Source organism: Carcharodon carcharias, chromosome 5, assembly GCF_017639515.1.
Source record: "Carcharodon carcharias isolate sCarCar2 chromosome 5, sCarCar2.pri, whole genome shotgun sequence".
NCBI lineage: Eukaryota > Metazoa > Chordata > Chondrichthyes > Lamniformes > Lamnidae > Carcharodon > Carcharodon carcharias.
This window is the reverse complement of record NC_054471.1, coordinates 180,746,833-180,773,664: the sequence shown is the minus strand read 5'-3', so window position 1 is coordinate 180,773,664 and position 26,832 is coordinate 180,746,833. Positions and strand designations below refer to the sequence as shown.

The following is a 26,832-nucleotide window of genomic DNA, read 5'->3' as shown; positions in this document are numbered from 1 at the left end:
TCTTTTCTCTAGAAAAGATAAGGCTGAGGGATGACTTGAGGGCAGTGTTCAGATAAAAGGGTTTAAATAGGGTAAACAGAGGAAATGTTTCCACTTGCTTGGGAGTCTAAAAACTAGAGATCAGAAATAAGATATAATTAATAAACCCAATACAGAGTTCTAACAAACACAATAGAGAATTCAGGAGAAACTTCTTCATTCAAAGAACGGTAATAATATGGGGGAACACACCAACACAAGGAATGGTTGAGGCATATAACATAGATGCCTTTGAGGAGTGACTAGATAATCACATGAGGGAGAAAGGAATAGAAGGATATACTGATACAGTTGGATGACGTAAATTGGGAGGAAGCTCATGTGGAACATCAGCTGGGGCTGAATGGCCTGTTCTGGTGCAATGCACTTGACGAGAGAACAGAAATTTTCTTCTTTATATATATATATATATTATATGAATATATATTTAAAAAATGAAATACACACAATCCATTTATCAGGAGTCCCAGTTAGAAAAGGGAACCATTTACAGTAAAAGCTAATATGAAAACTAGGTTTGAAACTCTAAATTGTAATGTACTATATCTCCACACTCTTTCAAATTCCTTTAGAATGGCCGCAAATACACAAGTAACAAATATTTAGCATGGATAATATACAGGGTTAAACTGTACCCTTTATATTTTCCCCAGTGAGGAGCTCTTGGACAACTCACTTGTGAATCTGATACATAGATTATGAGTTTCACTATCAAATTAGAATATGTATTTTTCAATTGGCATTAATTATATTTGAAGATGACAATTTATTGGTGAACAAAATCTCTTGAAGTGACATTTACATGATCTAGAGAAGGAGTTTATAACCGTATTCCTTTATTGTTGGAAGCACAAAATACTGCCTTAATGCTCCGTGAACTTCCATAATAATCTATTATCACACTTTTGCTTTTACCAGTTAGCTGTGGTGAAAACCTTTAAATGTTATTTGGAGATCAGTTTTGTTTTGTATACAAAGCATCTTAATAAAGAAAGCACTTTTAATCTAATCATCTTAAGTTTTAAAAAAATTAAAAATTCCAGCAGTAACCACCAACGAGCACACATTCACATCGTGCTTTCAAAATGTCATCATATGCTGATCTTCCGATTAGTGTGTTGCACTATTTCACTGCACGCAGCAAAAGCTGAGAAGACTTAAATGTGCCTGAGGCATAATCCATTGTTGGATGAGAAACAACTAGTGCTCTGTAGAAGCTCTGGGGCAGAGTTCATTCCACGTGGCAGAAGTTTCAACAACTCATGAATGACACAGTTCATGTCCGACTATTGGCTTGCTTTCCAACAGGATGCTTCATGCAATAAATAGTTAAATGTTGAACATATTAATCAAGAAACGAGTTATTAACAAGGGGTTTTATATCAAAATATCTGCCTGTTTGATCCTTTGAAAATAGATGGGTATCAGCGATAGAGATGAGTAATACACTTGGCCACAATTTTACACAAACTGTAAAATAAAATAATTAAATGATTAATGCCAAGTATCATACAGAGACGTTCAGTGCCTTCAGGCTTAGAAAACAAAGAAACAGACATAGAAAAGTAGCACTTACTGCAAAGTGCTATATATTCCAGCCAGAGGATAGACATAGTTTTTAATGTAGTGTTCAATTCCACCAGTTTCAAATTGATGACTTTGCGATTCTACTGTTGCCAAATTGACTTGCTATCCATTATTCCAGAACTGACAGTGTATACAAGACAACTAGCTTAAGCACTGTTGAAATTTAATGCCCTTTTCTAATTAGTTTACCAGTGACCCGTGAAATTTGGTCTGTTCCCTTAACAATAGAATACATCAACATTAGCAGAATATTCCTGCTGAGAGGCTGAACCTCTGAATTACTTACTTTTTACTTGCTTTTTTGTTAAAAATGAACCTTGAGCCCACTTTGCAAATAATCCACAGAAGTTAGTCAGTTACACATCGGGAATGCATCTCTCAACAGTAATGTCTGGCCAGACATAGTCAATGAATATTAGAAATGAAGATTACAGAATCTATAGTTTGAGACTTTATGGTTCTCTTTCAATCAGCTGACAACTGACAATTTATTATTTTAAAAGTGCTGACTACAAACAGGTGTTCTTGTTGAAAATGGTTCAGTTTCAAGTTTTGGGAAACCTTCTTTGTTGAGAGGAAGAGACAGAGCCAGTGTCATTTAGTCATGATTACTTCATGTATACGTGTTGCAATTATATTTGAACACAAATTCCCTTCCAGCAATTGAGGTAGTTCCTGCAAGCCCTGGAGGATTAGCACAATCTTGGAAGGTCGTTGATGTTGTGGCTATCTACTTTAGAATCTCCAACATGCCACACAAACTGTGCAGCCAGGTAACAGCATTGCTCAATAGCTGCAGAATGTAAATCAGTCCGTACGGCCAAGTTAGCCCGATTCATTGGTCAACAATTGTCAGATGTCCAGATGAAAATTAATAAGTTATTATCAAGGACTGTGTAAAAGGAGAAGCTTCAACATCTTCCCTTGATGCCTGAAAAAATCATTTTGGAAACATATACAGGGGAATCTGTACCTATGATGGGCAGAATGGAAGTTAAAGTGGAACTAAATGGACAGACTGCTAAGCAACCTTGAGCAGGTCCGGTTAAACCGGGCAGAAGTACACAGCATTGCAAAAGAAGAACTTGGTCTGACAGCTGTTATATTAAAAAAAAGTTATTGTTTTCAAAGGAGATTTGGGAAGCATGAAGGGAATGACCGTAAAATTGAATATCAACGCTGACTCTCAAACAATATTTCTGAAGGCCAGAACTGTGCCTTATGCCATACGACTAAAAATCGAAGCTGAGTAGAGCATCTAGTCAAGATAGGTGTCTTGGTACCAGTTTCCCATAGTGAATGAGCAACACCCATCAATCCAGTGCTCAAGAAAGACAGCTCCACACGCATATGTGGAGGTTTCAAGGCTACTGTTAACCCCATGTTGTGTGCTGAACACTATCCACTTCCCCATATTGATGGCTTTTTTGCTGGCCTGGCTGGTGGACAGAAATTTAGCAAAGTAGATCTATACCAGGCCTACTTACAAATGCATGTTAATGAGAAGTCATGAGAATATCTCATCATCAAAACACACAACGGACTGTACCGATATTGCCGCTTGCCTTTTCCAATGACATCATCTCCAGCCTTGTTTCAGAGGGCCATGGACCAGGTCCTGAGTGGCTTGCCTGGAGTTCAGTGCTACCTTTATGACATCTTGGTAATGGACAGGACTGATGAGGATCATCTCAAGAACTTGGATGCCACCCTACAAAGGCTAGAAGGGTATGGCCTACAGGTTTGCAAAGCCAAATGAGTTTTTGCAACCCTCTGTGGAATATTTGGGGCACGTCATTGATGCTGCTGGGTTTCAAAAAGCACCCTCTGAGGTCAAGGCTATTGCGAATGCTCCAGCTCCCCAGAGTACCAGCCAGCTTCACTTGTTCTTAGGGCTATTGAGTTATTATGGGAGATTTATTCCATAGCTGGCAACCCTGCTGAAACCCCTTCATGAGCTTCTGTGTCAGAACAAAGCCTGGAAATGGACAGAAGCCTATAATGCTGAGTTTAAGAAGGCTAAAGCAGCACTGACAGATTCTAAAGTACTGATGCACTTTGACTCCTCCTTACCTCTATAACTTGCATGGAATGAATCGCCTTATGGAGTTAGGGCCTTTGTTTTACACATAATGCCCTCAGAGAGGCCCATAGCATTCACTTCACAGACTGTAAGCAAAGCAGAGAGCCAATACAGTGAAATCGAATGCAAAGTACTGGGAATCATTTTCAGAATCCGGAAATTTCACCAGTGCCTGTTTGAATGGAAATTTACACTGCTGACCGATCATCAACCGCCCACCTCAATACTTGGTCCACGCATGGCCATCCCTTCTTTAGCTGCAAGCAGGATGCAGCATTGGGCATTGATGCTGGTGCTCACACATATGACATCAAATATCGAAAATCTACCTCTTACATCAATGCGGGTGGCCTTTCAAGGTTGCCGCTACCAGTCAGCCATGTGGACGCTGCTCAGAAAGACATCTTCTACTTTCCACACATGGAGAATACACCCATCACCTCAGCCCAAATCAAGAAGGCCACTCAAATGCACCCAACCTTGTCCAAAGTCACAGACCTCGTGATGCATGGCAACTCTTCCTGAACTTCTGAGTCTCACCTGACCTTCATCCTTATGTTTCCAGGAGGATGGAGTTATCAGTCACTTCAGGATGTTTGCTTTGGGGTATGCAAGTTATTATTCCACCAACATTGAGGAAACCTGTGTTGGATCAACTCCATTCTGGACACTGTGGAATAGTTCACAAGAAAGAGATTGTAAGGAGCTACTTTTGGTGGCCTGGCCTGGCCCAAGACATTGAAGCCAAGGCAAGATCCTGTCCTTCATTGCAGAGTGAGAAACATGCCTCAACTGGCTCCCCATCCATCCATGGGATTGGCCGGAAAACCCTTGGCATCGCATCCACGTTGATTTTTCTGGACCATTTGAAGGAACAATGTTCATGGTGGTTGTGGATGCTCATTCCAAATGGGCAGGAGTTTCAGTGATGTCCTCTATTACAGCTGAGAGTACAATTCAAAAGTTAAGAGAAATGTTCAGTCGTTACAGGTTGCCAGAACAACTTGTGACCGACAATGGACCTCAGTTTGTCTTGCAGGAATTTGAGAATTTTTTGAGAAGTAACGGAAATCATCACAACACCTCAACACATCTAAGGATATACCTGTTATGGAAGAGCCTGATCTCACTACTTCAAGTGAGTCATCTCCAAGTCAAGGAATGCCGACTCCAGTCTTACCTCCGCAGTCTAGCTTGACTGAAGTTGAACTCTTCTCACCTTCACCTGCATTAGACACAACTTCAGATTCTGCTACAAGTCCTAAGTTGTCATCAGTCTTCAATGAACAGTACACTGTAAATTCACCGGAAGTCCACTCTAACCTATGCTGGGAGAGAAGACCTCCTGAACGTCTGAGTTATAGTTACGGTGAACCCATCTGTTTTTTTGGGGCAGCAGAATAATCCCCAGGGTTCAGCCGGGAATAGAAGCAGTCTACCCTCTTTCCCTAGTTCAGAAAATGTCTTGTTGAATTGGCATTTCCTATAAGGGGGAAGAATATGTTATGTACTGTATTGTCTTGTTGAACTTGCAGTACTTTGCGAGCCAGTGCATTGTGGGATTGCATAATCCATCTTGTTAGTTTGGTTGAAGTAAAATAAAACGTAAGCTGCAATGTTCAGTCACCTCTGTGCCTACGTGTGTATTGATTAATTTTTGAAAAGTTATTGGCAGTACCAGCATTAAAATGTAAGAGTCTCCTTTGGTAAATATTCATAATTTATACTCCAGATTTCTCCCCTTATAGAGCAAAAACGAACCCATATCTGCATATACACATGCAATATCCCTCCACCTCCCACATATACAGAACAATATTATTTTGTAATATTCTCAGGTATTTGCTGAAAAGTTCTCTTGCACAGCTTTCTCTTTGAAAGTATTTAACCTTCAAATCTGGTTTTCATGCTACTACAGTGCTGAGGTTGCATAGGTCAAAATAACAAGCAACATCCTGGGTGATTGTGGCTGACTGTCTTTCAACATCCTTGACCACTCCTTGCAAACATTGTCCATCCTCCTCCTTGTAGTATAGGTATTTCTCCTGTTTCCATTAATAATTTTTGCACCACAGACATTAGATCTCCTTAAATGGCTTCTCCTCCAGTGCCTGCTTGATCACCTCCTCCATACCACAGGGTTCTATCCTTTGATATCTCCTCACCATCCAAGGGCCCACACACTCCTTTCAAGTGAAGCAGCATTTCACTTGCACTTCCCTCAATTTAATCTTCTGTATTCACTGCTCCCAATGCGGTTTCCTCTACATTGGAGAGACCAAATGCAGACTGGGTGACTGCTTTGCGGAACACCTTCAGTCTGTCCGCAAGCATGACCCAGACCTCCCTGTGACTTGCCATTTTAACCTGCTCTCATGCCACATATCCATCCTTGGCTTGCTGCATTGTTCCAGTGAAGCTCAATGCAAACTGGAGGAATAGCACCTCATCTTCCGACTAGGCACTTTACAGTCTTCCGGACTGAATATTGAGTTCAACAATTTTAGATCATGAACTCTCTCCTCCATCCCCACACCCTTTTCGATCCCCCTTTTTTCCAATAATTTTTATAGATTTTTCTTTTCCCACCTATTTGCATTACTTTTAAATGTATTTCCATCCATTGTTTTATCTCTACCTTTTAGCCTATTTCGATTCCTTCCCCCCACCCCACCCCTATTAGGGCTATCTGTACCTTGCTCATCCTGCTTTCTACCCTTAATGTCACCTATTAGCATATTCCTTAGATAATATCACCACCTTCAACACCTCTTTGTCCTTTTGTCTATGACATCTTTTGGCTATCTCCACCTATCACTGGCCCTTTATCCAGCTCTACCTGTCCCACCTGTCCCACCTCTCCCCCCCACCACCCCCCCCCCCCACCACCCCACCCCTTAAGCCAGCTGATATTTCACCTCTTTTCTATTTTTACTTAGTTCTGTTGAAGAGTCATACAGCCTCGAAACGTTAACTGTGTTCCTCTCCGCAGATGCTGTCAGACCTGCTGAGTTTTTCCAGGTATTTTTATTTTTGTTTTGGATTTCCAGCATCCGCAGTTTTTTGCTTTTATCAAAGTATAATAGTTAGGCTCAGTGGATATACTTATTTCGGAGTCATAGGGTTCTAACAAATCCAGGTGCAATAGGAAACCTGGCCTTTAGCACTGGAAGCATGCAAAGGCAAGGAGTAAAGTCTGGCTGTGCATTAGCTAACAGACTCCTATAGAAGTGGGCAAGAAGGAACAGATGCTAAAGGGAGTGGAGAGGTGGGATCAGAATGCAAGTAAAGGAAAAAGGCACAATTTTCTCAAAGGCAGGGAGTGAGTGACTGGAGAGGTGAGGGAGATAGTGGAAATGGAAGAGGGAGTGGAAAGGATAATCACCACTTACCTGGCTGAGTGCAGCTCCAACAAACATTCAAAACATTTGATGCCATCCAGGACAAAGCAGCCTGTTTGATCAGCACCCCATCCATTACCTTAAACATTGACTCCTTCCACCAGCAGTACACAATGGCAGCAGTGTGTACTATCTGACAGCATCTTCCAAACCCAACACCTACTTTGTTTTATATTTCATGATGTTCCAGCTTCAAACTGTGGCAAACTATTTACATATGCTGGCAAGCAAGTTGGACCATTAATCAAGCTGGGACTTGAATCTATTCATTCCGAGTTGTCTAGGTTAACTGAACAAAATTCCTCAAGCAGAACATTCTATGCTTTCTTGTGTTTTCTAGCAATATTTCTAAGTCTACAGTTAAAATGCATGATTCAAATGTCATTCACTCAAAAGGATTTTGTTGAATGGGATTTCAAGTTTTATTTCTCACCTGTGTTCCACAGCTGCAACTACAAATCCCCGCGAAGCCACTTCAATGCATATTGCTGAATACAGAGTCCTAAAAAGGGAAGAAATGCAGCTTAATTTTTGAGATGAAGCAGAAAGAATATAACATCTCAGTAATTAGCTTACCTGTTCTCCTGAGAGTTCCCACCCAACAACTTTTGTGTGAGCGCTGGATCCGGTGCTGAGAAGTCAGACCAACTGGTAGGCAAAAACAGAATTACCTGGAAAAACTCAGCAGGTCTGGCAGCATCGGCGGAGAAGAAAAGAGTTGACGTTTCGAGTCCTCATAACTGGTAGGCTGTTGGGCTTCAGCATTGGGAGGCCGGTTTTTTAGCAGCAAAGTCTGGCACACGGACTAGGCATCCAAAAATGTATATAGCACCTTGTCATACCTCAAGGAGCGCCATAAAATACTTCATATCTAATGAATTACTTTGAAGTAGACTCATTCTTGTTCATTCAACATCCATCCACCCCAGGGTTATGAAATCAAGACTTAGTCTGCTTCAGCATTCCTCCCAATTTACAAAAACTGTTTTTGCCAGAATCAATCCATAATGGCTCAACGTCCTTGCAGATGGAATAGTGTGATCAGATATTGCCCTATGATGCTGAATACAAGACAAGTTTCTGCCCACGCATGGCAATAATCTCAGTCATGTAAATATGGAGAGGCACATCAGTAGAACAGGCGACTGTAAAATGAAGTTAAAAACAAAAACTGCGGATGCTGGAAATCCAAAACAAAAACAGAATTACCTGGAAAAACTCAGCAGGTCTGGCAGCATCGGTGGAGAAGAAAAGAGTTGACGTTTCGAGTCCTCGTGACCCTTCGACAGAATGAAGTTGTCTAATTACTCTGGGCTGCACATGCACACCTTCTATAAGCTGGTTATTCAGCAATATTGCCAAAAGTTCTAGTAGCAGGTCTCTAATTTGTATGTATTCCCCATTTAAAATGTAGCAATCAAATTTACATATAATATTCCAAGAGAGATCTGACTAGTTCTTTAAAAGCCTCGGCAAAACTTCTATTATGGCTACACATCTCAAACTATTTGCTCATTTAACTACTTCTCCATGTTGTCTCGACACTAAGAGAGTGATTTTTAACTCGCAGGAGCAAGTTGGTTGGAAGCTGCTGGGAGGGTAAAGGCAACAGTAGGGCATCAGGTTGTGTATGAGAAACCTCCTCCGGAGAGTCGGGTGGTCAATTCAATATGTTAATTGGTCAAGTAGAAAAATATTAACATGACTTTTGGAATTTAACTGCACAGGTTTCCCGGACTTCTCGGAACTTGATAACGAAAACAAGGCGAGAACACACAGCCATTAAGGGAGCTGAAGACATGACCGGGAAAGATGTCAGTAAGTACTGAAGCCTCGCAGCTGATTTCTTGGCCAATTTTGTACAAGAGTTTGCTCACAGTACTTGCACCGAGAGATTACTTCTACAACTTGAGGTTTGAAGCTCTGACCTCAACTTTGGAGCTGTGCTTACTCAGATAAACATGGGTGCTATGTTTGCTGTTTTACTTTGGACCTCAGATGAGTCATCTCACAACTGACAGTTGCACAGGAGAATGTGGTAGACATCCGAGGAGTCTGAGCACTCTTGACTGTTGGAGATGGAGGTCTCTCAGCTACCTTGTGACAGAATTAAATATCACAGAGCTACATGGCATCCAACACTCGCTAAAGCCGACAATGTCAGCAGCCAGTGAATATAATTATGCATAATCACTTACAATATCTTTACCTTGTCAGCTCAAATTTACATCTTTTAATATTCCACTGGGCCTTGCAGGAGGAGGATGAAGAGTCCTCAGAGGAGGTCACTAACTTTGAGGATGCAATGTTACAGGACTCATGTGCACTGTCCACCAGCTCAGATACACATTCTTTGGTCTTCACCTGGTGATTTGCACATCATAAGTGACCAAGAACAGATGGTAGAGGCAGGGACAGCATTTTTCTTCCAATATGTAATACTGTGCATTTGTCAGCCACAAGGTTAATTTTTCAGATTTCCAGCATCCTTAGTATTTTGCTTTTATCTTAAGATTAATTTGCCATTGGCTGCACTACGACATAACATTTTGCAGAGGGTTTGAGGTTTGTTACCTACATCCTCCATTCCTGCTGACTTTCTATTTCAGTATCAGTTGTTTACATGCTTACAAAGCTGTATCCAGCTCATTTATGAAGATGTAAAACAAGGGTCCAAAGCATTGACACTGCAGATTTTAAATATCCAGGCAACAAAGAGAGGTAATTACAAGAGCAAATTTTGAATGAGAGATGTAGTTAATTCAATGCTCTTTCCCACCCCACCCCATCCCAACCCTCCAAATTCCTACGCCCAGGTTTGATAGTACTCTTTGGTTTCCTATTTTTATCTAGGGCAAAATTTTTAGCTCTAACCTTACAGTTGGCAGGCAAGCAAAAAGGCCAAGCAGCCTTTGCACTTTCTAGGAAACCTCATCCACGGGCGGGGTGAGATTTCTTAAAGCAAATAAAAATAAAATAAAAATTTTAAAACTTAATTAATAACATGTCCCTGCTCGTGTGACAGAGTTCACGTGAGGGGACGTGTTTTATAACATTTTTAATTAATTAATTATTTTTTAAACTGTTCATCTCCCTGAAGCAGCTCTGGGCCTCAGGCAGAAGTTCAAGGGTGCACTCGGTGCATGTGCGAGGTTTGCGCTCACCCTCCTCTCCCACCTGCACAGGCAGTGCTGAGCGCTGCCACTCGCGTTTCACCCTGGGCAGGCCTTATTGGCCCACCAGCGTGAAATCACAGTCCGGCTCTCCGAATGCCCCCCTCAAGCCCACCCGACAAAATTCTGTTCTGAGTTTCTTGTTCATGATGTTTTCTAATCTTGAGCCTGACAGTGTAATTTATTTAGTAAACATACTTTCATGTGGGTTTTTGTCAAAGGCTCCTGCAAGCTCAAACAAACTGCAGCTTGGGATATTTTATCTGTAACATCCTTAAAGTGAAGGTTATAAGCAGAACCAAGCCCTCCTTCATCCATGCTGACACATTAACCCTTATTAAACTATTAGTGCTGAACTACTGTCAATTATAAATATAATTATTTAAGCTCATTCACATATTTGCTCACTAACAAGCCTTTGTAACCTCTCCAGTATCCAATAAATCATTCATTACAGAACCTCCTTGTGGGATATAGACTATCTGGCCCAAGTAAGCTTAAACTGTTGTGCTAACTTCCTGGACGTACTTCCTTTGTACATATATATTAGTGTTCCTCCATTCCTCTTTGTCACTGACCTGGCCGGTACTTATTGTCAATCCCCAATTGCCCTCGAGAAAGTGGTGGTGAGCTACCTACTTGAACACTTCTGAACGACTAGTTAGGCTATTATAGAAGGCAGTTAAATGTCAGCCATATCGTTGTTTGAGCTGGAATCATATGTAGGCCAGATCAGGTAAGGATGGCAGATTTCCTTTCCTAAGAGACATTAGTGAACCCAGGTAGGTCTGTATGGTAAATCAAGTAGTTTCTTGATCACCATTACTGACATTAAATTTGGAATTCAAAAAAAAGCTAAACAGATTAAATTTGAATTTAGCTACTCTGCTGCTGTGCTGGAAGTTGAACTCATGTCTCCAGAGCATTCATCTGCATTCTGATGAGCCACATTTCCAATATAATATCAAATGCTTTTTCTGCTGCAGTTACTTTCAATTGTAGAGTTTTTTTCTATTATTCATTCATGGGATGTGGGCATTGCTGGCTATGCCAGCATTTATTGCCCATCCCTAATTGCCTTTGAGGTGGTGGTGATGAGTCACCTTCTTGAACTGCTGCAGTTCTTATGGCGTAGGTACATGCAGTGCTATTAGGAAGGGAGTTCCAGGATTTTGACCCAGTGACAGCGAAGGAACAGCAATAAAGTTCCAAGTCAGGATGGTGTGCGGCTTGGAGAGGACCTTGCAGATGGCGTTCTTATGCATCTACAGCCATCCTAGGTGGTAGAGGTCACAGGTTTGTACGTTGGTGTTGAAGGAGCCCTGGTGAGTTCCAGCAGTGCATCTGCTGCCACTGTGTGTAGGTGATGGAAGGGGTGAATGTTTTTTTAAGGTGGTGGATGGGGACCACCAGTCAGGCAGGCTGCTCTGACCTGGATGGTGGGAGCGTTGTTGGAGCCGCAATCATCCAGGCAAGTGGAGAGTATTCCATCACACTCCTGATTTGTGCCTTGTAGATGGTAAGGCTTTGGGGAGTCAGAAGGCGGGTTACTTGCCGCAGAATTCTCAGCCTCTGACCTGTTCTTGTAGCCACAGTATTTAATATGGCTGGTCCTGGTCCAAACCTGAATATTGTCCAGTTCTTGCTATAAATGGATACGGACTGCTTCAGTATCTGAGTCGTGGACAATGGTGAACATTCTGCAATCATCAGCGAACATCCCACTCCTGACCTTATGATGGAGGGAAGATTCTTGATGAAGCAGCTGAAGATGGGGGAGGACACTATCCTGAGGAACTCCTGCAGCGACGTCCCATAAATAAGATGATTGACCTTCAACAACCACAGTCTTCTTCCTTCGTGCTAGGAATGACTCCAACCATTGGAAAGATCCACCCCCCCCCTCCCGATTCCCACTGACTCCCATTTTGCTAGGGCTCGTTGAAGCCACAGTCAGTCAAATGCTGCCTTGATGTCAAGGGCAGTCACCCTCATGTCGCCTCTTGAGTTCAGCTCTTTTGTCCATATTTGGACCAAGGCTGTAATGAAATCAGGGGCTGAGTGGCCTTGGTGAACCCAAATTGAGCATCAGTGAGCAGGTTATTGCTGCATAAGTGCTGCTTGATAGCACTATTGATAACACTTTCCTTAACTTTGCTGATGATTGAGAGTAAACTGATTGGGCAGCAATAAGCCAGCTTTTATTTGTCCTGGTTTTTGTGGACAAGGCATAGCTGGGCGATTTTCCACAAGGCCGGGTGGATGCCAGTGTTGTTGCTGTACTGGAACAACTTGGCTAGGGGTGCGGCTAGTTCTGAAGCACTATTGCCAGAATGTTGTCAGGCCTTTGCAGTATCCAGTACCTTCAGCTGTTTCTTGATATCATGTGGAGTGAATCGAACTGGCTGAAGACTGGCATCTGTGATGCTGGGGACCTCTTGAGTAGGCAGAGATGGATCACCCACCTGGCACTTATGGTTGAAAAATTATTTTATTCTTAAAATTTCTAGTATTCAGGTAAAAGCATTTAATTATGCAGCCTACTCTTGTCTTAAGTTTTTTAATCCTCTTTCTTTGTCATTATTCCTAAATGTATTTCCTGAAGTATCTTATCTTGTCTTTTTCCCACGAATTCCTGCAAAGTTCTGCTTGTTCATAGTGACAGTCTGACTTCCTCCATTTTTGATAAATGGCTATGCTTCTTTAACCATTTGAAAAACATGCTAGTAAATTAATAGTAGCTTGTTAACGTTTGTAAATAATTTTGACTTGCTCTGATCAGTTAATTTTAATCCCTCTGCTGTAGCACAGAAAAACATTGTAATCAGCCCATTTGCTTGACCATTATTTTCAGTGTGAAGTTAATATTATAGCAGGGCCACTCCCTCAATCAACTATCACGCAGATGGCCTTACAATAGCTCCAGCCTGTTAGCAGCAAGGAGGATGTGTTTTTCTGCAGATAGAACAAGCTGCTGGAGATAGAAGTTATATTTGCTGTACAGCATAATTTGACTAAACTCCCATCCACCCACATCAGCCAATTGAAATGGTGAAAAATATGAACATGTCTGATTCAGCATTGCTGATATGAAATATTCCACTCTTCTTCTGCTCCCATTTCCTGCTCTGATATGGGAACAATTACAACATACCTGGGCTATGAAGCAATAAGTGCTATGAAATCTCAAGAACAGGAGGAGGTTAGAATAAACAAAATGTTTATTTGCAGCTAGACTTACATCACGCAAGCACTGATTTAGCATCAAAATAAACATTTGCATATTGTACGCTGATTGGTTTTGCCATTGCCAACTATTATTTCAACTGAAAGGGCTATTATCTGGGATACCGGCATATGGGAATGAAATTAGAAACACTGACAATGATAGAAATGGTCATTTGGTAGTACCATTTGGTAGTACAGAACTTGAGTATTGCTGAAAAAAGACACATGTCTAAGCTTTTCATCTTGCACTGATCAGGACACTCGCAAGAATACCAATATAAGGGGGAAAACAACAATTTATACTGTATGCAAAGAGAGTGCTGGTTGGTTGGCAAGTGGTGTTGCCATGGAGAACGTGCAACTGATGGTGACTGACAGTTAACTGCCAAGCATTGTTTGAAATTTAAACCAGACAGCTTGACCCTGATTGGTCAAGAAATTGCTCTGGGGAATAAGTCAGCGAATGGCTGTCACTTATTTTCTTTAGCTGAACAGGCACAATGCATGTACATGTTCCTTCAGTCTGCAAAGAGCCGTGTGTATTAATATATATATAGCTTCTAGTACACGCAAATGTGCCACATTGCGAGCCCAACTGACAACCGTAAATTGGTTGTCAGCGTAATTCTTAGCACATTGAGGATTATTTAGCAAATGCTGTCCAATCACGGAATCACATCTAATGTTGGACACTGTGTTTTGAGTTTTGCAAGCACGGGCTGGTTGTGTACAGTCTGTACCCTGTCCATTGCAAATTGAGATACCTTGCCCTTCCAGAGTAATCTGAGGTAGAATGGGCACTTTCCAAGGCTGAAAGTGACAGCCATAGGACTGTTCATGAGTTTGTGTGATATACAGTGCAGGGTAGATATTATCCTGCAGGATGCCTTTGATGCACCCTATTTCAGCAAAAAACTTGCATGGTGAGCAAATGGCTCGGGCCCTATTGACAAGGTAGCCAATAAGACCAATCTTATAGCATGTGGAACTGTAAGAATCCCAATGTGTATATTGACCAGTGAAGATATGCTTGTGGTAAACCGTGGCAAAGAATCCCCTGGCAGATTTCTCAACTAGTACATTAAGGAAGGGGAGTTCATTTGACTGCTCCATTTCAAAGGTGAATTTGAGTGCAAGATGGAGCCCATCATGACATGTAAGGAAATGATTACATGCAGCTACAAATTTAAATATAGCAAACATGGCATCCACATGTCAGAAATATGCGAGGGGTAGGAGGCTGGGTGTCATTCCATCGAGAACACGTTTCTCATGGAACCCAGCAAAGATGTTTGCGAGAGCTGGGCCTAGAGGAGATCCCATGGCAACACCATCTATTTGGACAGACATGGTGTCATTAAAACTGAACTCAACTGCATGAGTTGCTGAGTTCATAAGTTCAATGAATACCGATTCATGCAACAGTGGTTGGTCTCGGCGGCCACGATATTGTGCCGCAGCACAATATCTATGGCTTCCTTAAGTGGAACATTGGTGAATAGGCTAGCAATGTAAAATGAGCATATGGACACAGCATTACTATCAATGTGCAAGTCCTGTATGGTCTTTGCAAATATGTACCTGGAAAACTTGGTCAAAACTGGTTATAACAATTCACCCAACCATTTGGCCAATTCACGTTGCACAGAACCAGTCATAGATAAGATGGGATGTAGAGGGACATCATTTTTATCACTTTTGTTTGCCTTGGGTAGCCCATACATATGTGCATTTTGTTGATGTAGTCACACTTGTTAAGGATGACTATTCCCTTTGTCAGGTTTACTGATGCGTATGTCCGAGTTGGTCGTAAAGCCTTGCAATGCTGCAAGACATTTGCGTCGCATGTGAAAGTCGGACAGGTTGTTAGGAATCCTGCAATACGTGTGCACTAGATCAGCTAGGCACGCTTTCAAGGATTTAACATCTTCAATGGATGCTGGTTTGTGGTGAGATAGTTGGGGGTAAAGGAGTTCAAACTCATCTAATACCTCTTCCCGTTTGATATGGGATGGAGGCACACCAAAATTGAAGCCATGCGCAAGAACAAACTCCTCACTTTCTAAGAGTGCGTGGTCAGAGAGATTTGTTACATGATTAGTGGCCTCATCAACTGCCTTGTCAAACCGCTTCCACTTAAGTGAGTTTATGGTGCGGACGCGTTTCAAAGGGTGCTGTTTATGGCGTGGGCAAGCTGCATGGTTTAAATTTCAAATAATGCTTGGCAGTTAACTGTCGCCATCAGTGGTGCATTCTCCATTGCAACGCCACTTGCTAAACAATCAGCACTCTGTTCACATACAAGATAACCTGTTGTTTTCCCCCTTATATTGATATTCCTGTGAGTGTCCTGATGAGTGCAAGACGAAAGGCTCTGTTTTCAGCAATGATAGAAATCTTATTACCAACCACCAATAACCTAACTCATGAATAATTACTGGAATCTCTAGATGGCCCTATACATTCCTATGCAAAGAGTGCTGCTTGAATGCTAAATTATGCGGGTAGGCCTTTTGTTCCATTGTGCAAGGTACAAGGGACAAAGTATTCTATGACAGAAGTATTTTATAAATTTAAAAGTGTTTATGCAGCTACTGCATTACAGTATTGTGCGCACAGTAAAGCACAAGTGGATACCAGGACAGTGGTGTGATGTAATGAAAGAGATAGGTTTTTTGTTGAACGCAGAAATGTGTGGGGAAAGAGTGTTCCAAATATAAAACAGGAAGAATATACAAATGATTTTATTACCTTACTTCTCTCATGGCCAGGAGAATCAATGAAAAGGATGATATACAAAATGTTTTATAGCAGCAATGTGGTTGACTCTTAAAATGCCCTCTGAACAAGGGTGATTAGGGATGGGCAATAAATGCTGACCTAGCCAGTGATGCCCACAACCCATGAACAAATAAAAAAAAGTGTTGCACTTAGAAACCAAGTGCAGGTTCACAAACATTCACAACGTGGTCATAGCCAGATTTATTAATGGTGCTTCTCAAAATTGCTTTGCAACATTTGTAATTTTTTTCCCTCTAATGCAGAAATTTTCTTGCAAGGTTTCCTTCTGGCTCTCTATATTTGAAGCCACTGCAGGATAAAGTCAAGCATGACATGAGCACTGGTTGGGCTTTCATTCTTAAGAATTCTGGCAACAATTGGGCAACATCCTGACAAATCGCAGAGTTGAAATGCGGAAAAAGAGTTGCTCATGTTCCCCAGTGAGCAGATACTGCAAAGTTGTCGGCCAGGATGCAACAAAACGGAGCTACAGCCGCAGTTAAATTGGGTGGGTTGGGAAGTAGCAACTGCAGATTCCGGTTGAGTGTGGAGTAGTGAAAACAGAATAAGGTTTAGTCAGCACTCCACAACCTCTTGTGCGGATCGCTCAGTAAACCTGAAGCATGATAGTTAAGACATTTGACTTTTTCTTTGAAGCACTCTAAAGCAGTCTGTACAGGGTTGGAGTTGGAAGATGTGGAATGAATACAAACCCAATGGTTTTGCAAGGAGTAAGTGCTGGAGTGAGTCCAAAGAGTACAATATGTTTTCACAAATACTCAATTTATTTCCTCATTTAGGTTAAAAATTTGGATGGTCTTGTGGTGCAGTAGACAGCCTCCCTACCTCTGAACCAGAAACTCTGGGTTCGAGTCCCACTCCAGGCCATGGAAGATGCATTCATAACGTGGACAAACAAATTGATTGTCAACCTAGAAATCCTTCCAACGTGCCAATGGCAGAAGGTAAGAGAGGGAGAGATTCCTGGTCAGCTATGCTTGATTTGGATTGCCACCCCTCAAGCTACAGCATCTGGCTTCAGGCTAGCTACCTATTCCAGGCAAAACTAGCTACGAGAAACAGGGGTGAGTATGTGTTTCACCTGCCTCATAAGTCTCTAGATGCAGGAAGTCTTCTAAATCAATGCTTTAAATTTAAATTTTGTGGCATGTACAGTTGGTCAGCAACTAGACAGCTACAAAATAAATGTAAAAAAAAATTATAAATAGAAATTTGCAATCTTTTTGATAAATAAAATTTGAGCTAACAAGATTTTTGCAGTTGTCTCGAAACTGAGTGAGTTAGGAAGGTGCTGTGTGAAAAATTTTCCCACTCACTATAGACAGAGTAATACAAACTTGTATATACACAAGGGAATTTTGTTCAGCTCTGCTTGCAGTCAGTTTTGGAATATAGTTCTGGACAAATTTATATCTTGGGGGAAGAAAAGGGTCTGAAAAGGCAGATGTGCCAAATTTTTAAGCGACTGTTGCTACATGCAAGACTTAAAAGATGTAAAGTGTTATGAAATAGAGACAAGTTAGTTACAGTAATATTTTGTGGGTGTTAGGAATGAGTTTTAGGTTTAAAATTTATGTTTAATTTGTATTTCTTATTTGTGTGTTATGAAATGCCAAATTGAGTTTTAGTTTGACTTTAAAAGGTGCTTGCGTTTCTAATGAGAGTTTTACAACTGTAAGCTAAGCAAAAAGAGTAGGAAAAATGCTGTTGCCTAGCAACAGGGGTCCAGGGAGGCAGGTCCCTCCCACAGACACACACAAAGCTAGAAATAGCAATTTTGGTTTTGGAAGCTGTTGGAGTTCAGCTGGCTTTGAAGGCAGCTGCCAAACAGAAGCCACCTAGAAGGGACAGCTAGCCAGTCCCAAGCTAAAATTGGTTGAAAGTAGCTTCCAGAGAGAGACTGGAGCAAAAGGGACAGATAGCCAGTCCCAAGCTAAAGAAAATACCCCAAAATCCAGCAGAGTGGAACCGGGGAAAGCCCCAAGCAGAACTTCTAGTCAAAGGAAGGACTGGAACCTGGAAAAGGTCCTGTTAAGTGAAGTTAAGAGTGAGGAGTAGATAGAAAGGCTCCAAGCTTTAGATTTAAAGAGACAAAAGCTGCAGAAAGCAGATTTAAAGTGAGAACAACTTGCAAGAGGCAAGAAGGTCCAAAAAGATGGCTGAAGGTCTGTAACTCTTTGCTACGGGCATGTGAAGCAGTGGTACTATTGTTGGCTGTGTCGGGTGAGAGTGAGGCATGGAAGACAGCTTGAATGCATGTGGTGACCCAGGGAAGAGGAACATCTGAAGGAGAGTTCGAAACCATGGAGATGAACCCTTGCAGAAGGTGGCTGAGAGAAAGCATCGGTTTGGGAGAAGATTCCAAGGCAAGGCCTTGGAGAGTGGAGATTAGGAACCCTTGTGTGAAAGACAGAGTTCAGTAAGACTGGTTGGCTCACGGTGTGACAAGCATCTGGGGGGAGTGGAGGAGTGATCCATAGCATCTTGTTGAGGTGGCATCTGTCACTTGGTTTCAGAGTGTGGTGTGTCTGACCACAGGGTGCCTATTGGTACATGGACTGTGTACTTACTGTGGGCATTAGGGTATAAGACAGCTTCTGTAACTTGTGTTATCCTTACAAATCTGTATATATTTGTAAAGGTATATTTATGGGTGAAGGAGTATTGTAATATAGTTCATCGTTTGTTTAATAAATGTTTTATTCTTTTGTTAAAAGTTTATCAACTGACTCCTGTGACTGTGTTCAGTAGCTACTCTCCACATATCTAAACAAACAAATAAAAATTAGGATCTATCAAGCTAGGTTCCACTCTGGGATCAGACTTGTCCAAGGGTAACCTCAGCAGGGATCATAACTAAAGTAAAAGGTCAAGCAAACAAAATTAGCAAGGGTTAAAGTACAAAAGTTATAAAACTTAATTATGGGCATTTTAAATCACACAAAATAGTTCCAATACAGCGAAATGGGACAACTTCTCTTTCATGACATTGGTGAAAGTAAACCTGTGAGTGAACTACTGTTACATGCAGGCTGGGCTCGCGATTCAGAATCACTGTGAAATTACTAGTTGTAACTGCTGTGAGTCAAGATTATTTTGCTCCCTACTGATCAACGGACGAAGCTTTTTAAAGAAGAAAAGGTGTGTTTGTTAATGATCTTATAATGTAAAAGATTTACCTGAAAGCTCCAAGGCCATGAGAGAAAACAACTAGAGGATATTTTCCATCACTTTTAAATGGGGCACCCCACTCCGCAGGAACTCTGTACGACCCTGTCAAGAAAACAAATGATTCAACTCTACTGCTGGTGCTGGAATGTTTGGCCAACTTTCCTTGTTATGTTTAATGTAATTGAAAGCTATTCAATTTGAAGGGTAACTTTTGTTTTAAATTTCTCTGCTCTAACTTAGCATAATAAAATGTTTTATATTCTTATTTTCCACATGAACAGACTACACTGACTTGATTAATAAAGCTTACAAAAAAGAACCTAAATGCTAGTAACTTGGTGATGGATGTAGGTATAGTGAAACTTATCCTTTCATACTCCACTTTCCAAATAGCTTCAAAATTTCTAAACCAGGTTGATATAACTTAGCTGATTTTGTATCATAACAGAAGTGATATCACAGAATTTTAATGGCACAGATGGAGGCCATTCGGCCCATCGTGTCTGCACCAGCTTTCCAAATGAGCATTATGACCAAGTGCCATTGCCCTGCCTTTTACCCGTACCCTTGCACATTGTTTCTATTCAAATAAGTGTTTAATGCCCTCTTGAATGCCTCGACTGAACCTGCCTCTATCACAGTTCCAGGCAGTGCATTCCAGACCCAAACCACTCATTGTGTGAAAAAAAATTCTCATGTCACATTTGCTTCTTTTGCAAAATATTTTAAATCTGTGGCTTCTTGTTCTTGATCCTATATGAGCAGGAACAGTTCTCCCTAACTACTCTGTCCAGCCTCCTCATGATTTTGAGCATCTCTATCAAATCTCCTCTTAGCCTTCTTCTCTCCAAGGAGAACAGCCCAATCCCTCCAATCTATCCTCATAGCTGAAGTTTCTCATCCCTGGAACTATTCTTGTAAACTTCTTCTGCACTCTCTCCAATTGTTTACATCCTTCCCATAATGTGGTACCCAAAATTGTACACAATATTCCAGCTGAGGTCTAACCAGTGTCTTATATAAATTCAGCATAACCTCCCTGCTCTTGTACTCCATGCCCCTATCAATAATGCTCAGGATACCATATGCGTAATCAACTGCTCTCTCCACCTGTCCTGCCACCTCAATGATCTATGCACATATAAACCCAAGTCTTTCTGCTCCTACACCCCCTTCAAAATTTCACCCCTTATTTTATAAGGTCTGTCCATGTCCTTCCTACCAAAATGCATCACTTCACACTTCTCCGCATTGAATTTCATCTGCCACCTATCTGCCACTCCACCAACTTGTCTATATCCTCTTGAAGTTCCACACAGTCCTCGTTGCAGCTCACAACACACCCAAACTTCATCCTTAAACTTTGAAATTGTGCCCTGCATGCTGTTATGACACAGCTTGTAAAGGCTGAGTTATTTAAAATCCCAGAGGGAAACTTTAAACAACTGTCATACCCTATATTTTAAATTGGTATGTTTTGAGTTGCAGCTTTAAATTCAGGAATAAGACCACCAGTTCGAGAGGTTTTTATATCAAACTAAATGAAACGTATTAATTTACAACAAATTTAACACATATCATGCAGGGACCGGATGAGGTGCATCCAAGGATATTAAAGGAAGTGAGAGTAGAAATTGCAGGGGCTCTGGCCAAAATCTTTCAGTCTTCCCTTGACTCTGGGTTGGTGCCAGAGGACTATATGGTATCCTGAGCTTTATTGATAGGGGTATGGAGTACAAGAGCAGGGGGATTATGCTGAATTTATATAAGATGCTGGTTAGACCTCAGCTGGAATATTGTGTACAATTTTGGGTACCACATTATGGGAAGGATGTAAGCAATTGGAGAGAGTGCAGAAGAAGTTTACAAGAATGGTTCCAGGGATGAGAAACTTCAGTTATGAGGATAGATACAAATTACTACTATCATAACTTTTAACAAATTCCCAAATTAATTCCCACTAAGGTAACAATAACCAATAGACTTAAATAGACACCAGGCAAAACATTTTTCACCTTACAAATTCAAAATGAGGTTCCTTTCAATCTGGTTCCTTTGCAGTTGTAGGCTTACAGCTGCTTAGATATTACATGCCTCTGACCTGTACACACAAACTCCTTTCTGTTACACCCTGCCTTCCCTTTTGAATGTAAATTCTCGTTGTATCACCAGGCCCTTTGAACCCCTTTCATAGTACCAATTTTATTAGTAATATAAACATTGCTTGGTGTCTCCTAGCTAGATGCAAGATTTCACCTCCAGTCTTTGAATGCTCTATTCAACAAAATGCAAATGCACCCTTTACCTTTCTGTTTACATCTCAAAACTACTATACATCAAAGCACCCAGACTAGCTGGCTTTAATCCAATTAAGACACACACAGACTAAATCTCTTCCACTACAAACCTTTCTGAAAAATATCCATTGACCATTGCTCTCTGCTTCCTATTTTTCAGCCAATTTTGTATTCATGTTGCTACTGTCCCTTTTATTCCATGAGCAATAGCTTTTCTCACAAGTCTGTTTGTGGCACTGTGTCAAATGCCTTTTGAAAGTCCATGTACACCACATTAGCAGCATTACTCTCATCGACCTTTTCTATTACCTCTTCAAAAAACTCCAGCAAGTTAGTTAAACACGATTTCCCCTCTGGAAATCCATGCTGGCTCTTCTTTATCAACCCATATTTTTCCATGTGACTACTGATTCTATCCCAAATAATTGTTTCTAGAATCTTGCCCACCGCTGAAGTTAAACTGACTGGTTTGTAATTGCTGGGCTTATCCTTACAACCTTTCTTGAACAAGGGCATAATGTTTGCAATTCTCCAGTCCTCTGGCACCAACCCAGAGTCAAGGGAAGACTGAAAGGTTTTGGCCAGAGCCCCTGCAATTTCTACTCTCACTTCCTTTAATATCCTTGGATGCACCTCATCCGGTCCCAGCATGATGTGGCATACATTTTATAAATAACAGCTCCAGTCAAGGAGTTTCATACAACTGTGGCAAATATCAAAATACTTTAGCATGAACGTCAAAATTCTGTTTAGTAATTTTGAACTGTGGAGCACATGAAATAAATCAAATCACAAGATCCTCAGTTTTGATATTTAAAATGAAAATAGGGAAGGAGAGCGGAAGAAGGGAGTGACAGGAGATTATCTTTCATTGAGACTAGGGAAATGATTACCAACAGGTTATGTGAATGATTAGATGATTGGAGGAAAAGTAGCCAACAAACAAAAACAAAGAAAATATCAGTTCGAGGGTATCAAGACATAAGCAGCAGTCCCAGCTTGGCAAAGTAAACTGACTAATACATGGCTACAAGTCTGTGATAGAATGCATGAAACGTCAAAATATGTTGTTACCAAAAAGAATTGTGAGCACTATCAGTCAGGAAAATGAAGGCTTGATGAACAAGAAAGGAAAATAATGTGGGGCTTGTTTGCAAGTTTGAAAGTAGTTAGAGAATCTGAGGGCCAAGCATAGGTCAACGAATTGGGGCCTGGCAGTAACTGTGGAAGGTTCAGGAAGTACTAACAAGATTCAAGAGCTTGGTGATCTGACTGTTCTGAAATTAGGTTTGGGACTTGGCAGGCAGGCTACTAGTCCAGTTTTGGAATTTTGATAAATTAGCCAGTTGGCGGCTGTAGGAAGAGATCTTGTGACACAGTGGTAGTGTCTCTAGCACTGGGCCAGTAACTCTGGGTTCAAGTCCCACACCAGGACTTGATAGCCATGGAAGGTGCAATCATAATGTGATCAGCCAGGTTGATTTTCAGCCTGGAGATCCTTCCAATATTGCTGATGGCAGGCAAGACGACCAGCAGAGTTTCTAGGTCAACCATACTGCAGAAGGGAATGACAAACGACTGCAGTACTTTGCCAAGCATAATCATGGATCAATCCAGCCAAAGTCCATGGCTGCCAACACCTTTTTGGGGCATGAAACCTGAAGGAGGAGCAGGAGAAGGTTGCTATAGGTTTATGGCCTGGCTATTTGGAATTAGGTGGCCAACATGTGGATATTTGGATTCAAAGGGCCTGGCTAGAGAAAGGATTTGGTGCCTGCTATAAGTCTGGATCCAGAGTCTGGCTGACCAGAAGTTTATGGCTGTTGGCAGAGGTCTAGGTCAAAAATAAAACTGACATTTTATTTCATCATTGGTATGCCCCTTCCCCATTAAGCTCTCCACTTTTCCCTGGGCTTATTCCTCAACTTCTTTTTTCTCTCGCTTCCCTTTCTCAAGTTTCTCTCCATAATTTCTTTATTGCCTCTGTACATTTATTCCACTCATGTAGGCATTTCCTTTGAAAATGCTTCAGCCTTTTTCCCACTCATTTTACTTCATTCAATTTTTCCTTCATCTCTTCCTTAAGAGTGTTTTGTTCCCCCACCCCATCTCCAATTTGCTTGTTTTGTTCACTCTTCCCAGTGACTGTATTGCAAAATTGTGTTGGTGGCAGGCTGCCATAATAGCTGGGAGAGCGTGGGCCGTTGAACGTTTAGTGCTGTTTGCAATGAGCTCCATTAAGAAGAAAACTGCATGCTGATCTACATGCTCTCGAGGCAGAAGCTCAGTCGAGCCTGCAGAGCAGTGGAGGCAGTGGGATAGCCATTGATGAGCTACGGGAGCAGGCTACTGGGTACTACCTATGACAAACAAAAAAATACATAATTGGGAAGTTCAGCACAAAAGAATTACCAGAAAAGGAAAATAGTCCGGAGCCTTTCCAAAAGGATATAGGGGAGGTGATGGCGTAGTGGGATTGTCGCTCGACTAGTAATCCAGAGACCCAGGGTAATGCTCTGGGGACCTGGGTTCAAATCCCACCAATCGTGGAATTTGAATACAATAAAAAAATCTGGAATAAAAAGTCTAACGATGACCATTGTCGATTGTCATTAAAAACCATCTGGATGACTAATGCCATTTAGGTAAGGAAATCTGCCGTCCTTACTCCAGACCCACAGCAATGTGGTTGACTCTTAAATGGCCTAGCAAGCCATTCACTTGTACCAAACCACTACAAAGCCTCAAAAAAGGAACAAAACCGAATGGACCACCCGGTATTAACCTATGCACTAGAAACGACAACGGCAAACTCAGCCCTGTCAGCCCTGCAAAGTCCTCCTTACTAATATCCGGGGACTAGTGCCAAATTTGGGAGAGCTGTCTCACAGACTAGGCAAGCAACAGCCTGGCATAGTCATCCTCACGGAATCAGTGTCCCAAACACTACTATCACCATCCCTGGGTATATCCTGTATAGGGGGACCGAACCAGAAGTGGTGGCACAATGGTATACAGTAGGGGCGCAATTGGCCTGGGAGTCCTCAACATCGACTGACATTGATGATGATGAAGTCTCATGGCAACAGGTCAAACATGGCAAGGAAACCTCCTGCTGATTACCATGTACCACCCTCCCAAAGCTAATGCATCAGTGCTCCTCCATGCTGAACAACACTTGGAGGAAGCATGGAGAGTGGCAACGGCACTGAGTGTACTCTGGGTGAGGAACTTCAATGTCCATCACCAATGGTGGTTCAGTAGCACCACTACTGACCGAGCTGGCCGAGTCCTAAATGACATAGCTGCGGCAGGTAGTGAGGGAACCAACAAGAGGGAAAAACAAACTTGACCTCATCCTCACCAACCTGTCTGCCGCAGATGCATCTGTCCATGACAGTATCGGTAGGAGTGACCACTGCAGACAATGACTTCACATTGAGGAATCCTTTGTGTTGTGTCACACTACCACCGTGCCAATTGAGATAGATTTCGAACAGGTCTAGCAAGTCAAGACTGGACATCCATGAGATGCTGTGGGTCATCAGCAGCAGAATTGTACTGGAACACAATCTGTAACCTCATTGCTTGGCATTTCCCCTACTCTACCATTACCATCAAGCCAGGGGGTCAACCGTGGTTCAATAAAGAGTGCAGGGCATGCCAGGAGCAGCACCAGGCATACCTAAAAATAAGGTATCAACCTGGTGAATCTATAATACAAGACTACTTGCATGCCAAACAGCAAAGCAAGTGATAGAGCTAAGCGGTCCCACAACCAAAGGATCAGATGTAAGCTCTGCAGTCCTGCCACATCCAATCATGAATGGTGATGGACAATTAACAACTCACTGGAGGAGGAGGCTCCACAAATATCCTCATCCTCAATGATGGGGGAGCCCAGCACAACAGTGCAAAATATAAGGCTGAAGCATTTGCTACAATCTTCAACCAGAAATGCCGAGTGGATGATACATCTCAGCCTCCTCCGGAGGTCCTCAGCATCACAGATGCCAGTCTTCAGCCAATTCAATTCACTGCACATGATATCAAGAAATGATTGCAGGCACTGGATAGTTCAAAGGCTATGGGCCCTGATAATATTCCAGCAATAGTGCTGAAGACTTGTGCTTCCAAACCTGCTGCACCCCTAGCCAAACTGTTCAAGTACAGCTAAAGCACAGGCATACACCGGCTATGTGGAAGATTGTCCAGTTATGCCCTGTACACAAAAAGCAGGACAAATCCAACCCAGCCAATTAACACCCCATCAGTCTACTCTTGATCATCAGTAAAGTAACTCTTTCGAGTTACCATCTGTCTCAGATGAAGTTACATTGTTTCATAGTTTGCCATTGTGAGATTTGAACTCTTGATCTTGGGGTTACAAGCCCAGTACCATAACCACTTGGCTATTTAGGCCAAGCCTCATCAGTAAAGTAACTCTTTCGAGTACAAACCCGTGTCCATCTGTTTCAGATGAAGTTACATTGTTTCATAGTTTGCCATTGTGAGATTTGAACTCTCGATCTAGTTAGCTTTCCACCATCCTGGTAACTCTTTTGAGTACAAACCTGTTTCCATCTGTTTTCAGATGAAGTTACATTGTTTCATAGTTTGCCATTGTGAGATTTGAACTCTTGATCTTGGGTTTACAAACCCAGTATCATAACCACTTAGCTATTTAGGCCAAGCCCGAGTACAAACCCATTTCCATCTGTTTCAGATGAAGTTACATTGTTTCATAGTTTTGCCATTGTGAGATTTGAACTCTTGATACTCTTTTGAGTAAACCTGTTTCCATCTGTTTCAGATGAAGTTACATTGTTTCATAGTTTTGCCATTGTGAGATTTGAACTCTTGATCTTGGGGTTACAAACCCAGTACCATAACCACTTGGCTATTTAGGCCAAGCTAAAAGCCTACTGCACCTGGTATTCCCAGGCGGTCTCCCATCCAAGTACTAACCAGGCCTGAGTCTGCTTAGCTTCTGAGATCAGACGAGATCGGGCGTTTTCAGACTAGTATGGCCATAGGCAAAGTTACATTGT

General features: G+C 41.7%; 1 protein-coding gene and 1 non-coding gene across 8 annotated transcripts in view; both read right to left on the bottom strand.

Moving 5' to 3' along the window:
• The window catches only part of pla2g7 (phospholipase A2, group VII (platelet-activating factor acetylhydrolase, plasma)), a 129,208-nt gene that overhangs the window by 51,206 nt on the left and 51,170 nt on the right, over positions 1-26,832 (bottom strand). For all 7 annotated transcript variants that reach the window (XM_041187288.1, XM_041187291.1, XM_041187290.1 and 4 more), the window contains exons 4-5: positions 19,493-19,586; positions 7,544-7,612 (exon numbers count right to left, since the gene is read on the bottom strand). In XM_041187288.1, the coding sequence (XP_041043222.1) occupies positions 7,544-7,612; positions 19,493-19,586 (163 nt within the window). The remainder of the gene's footprint in view (positions 1-7,543; positions 7,613-19,492; positions 19,587-26,832) is intronic.
• Positions 26,701-26,819, bottom strand: LOC121278584. The gene has a single exon (XR_005943240.1). It is a non-coding gene; the product is annotated as a 5S ribosomal RNA (ribosomal RNA).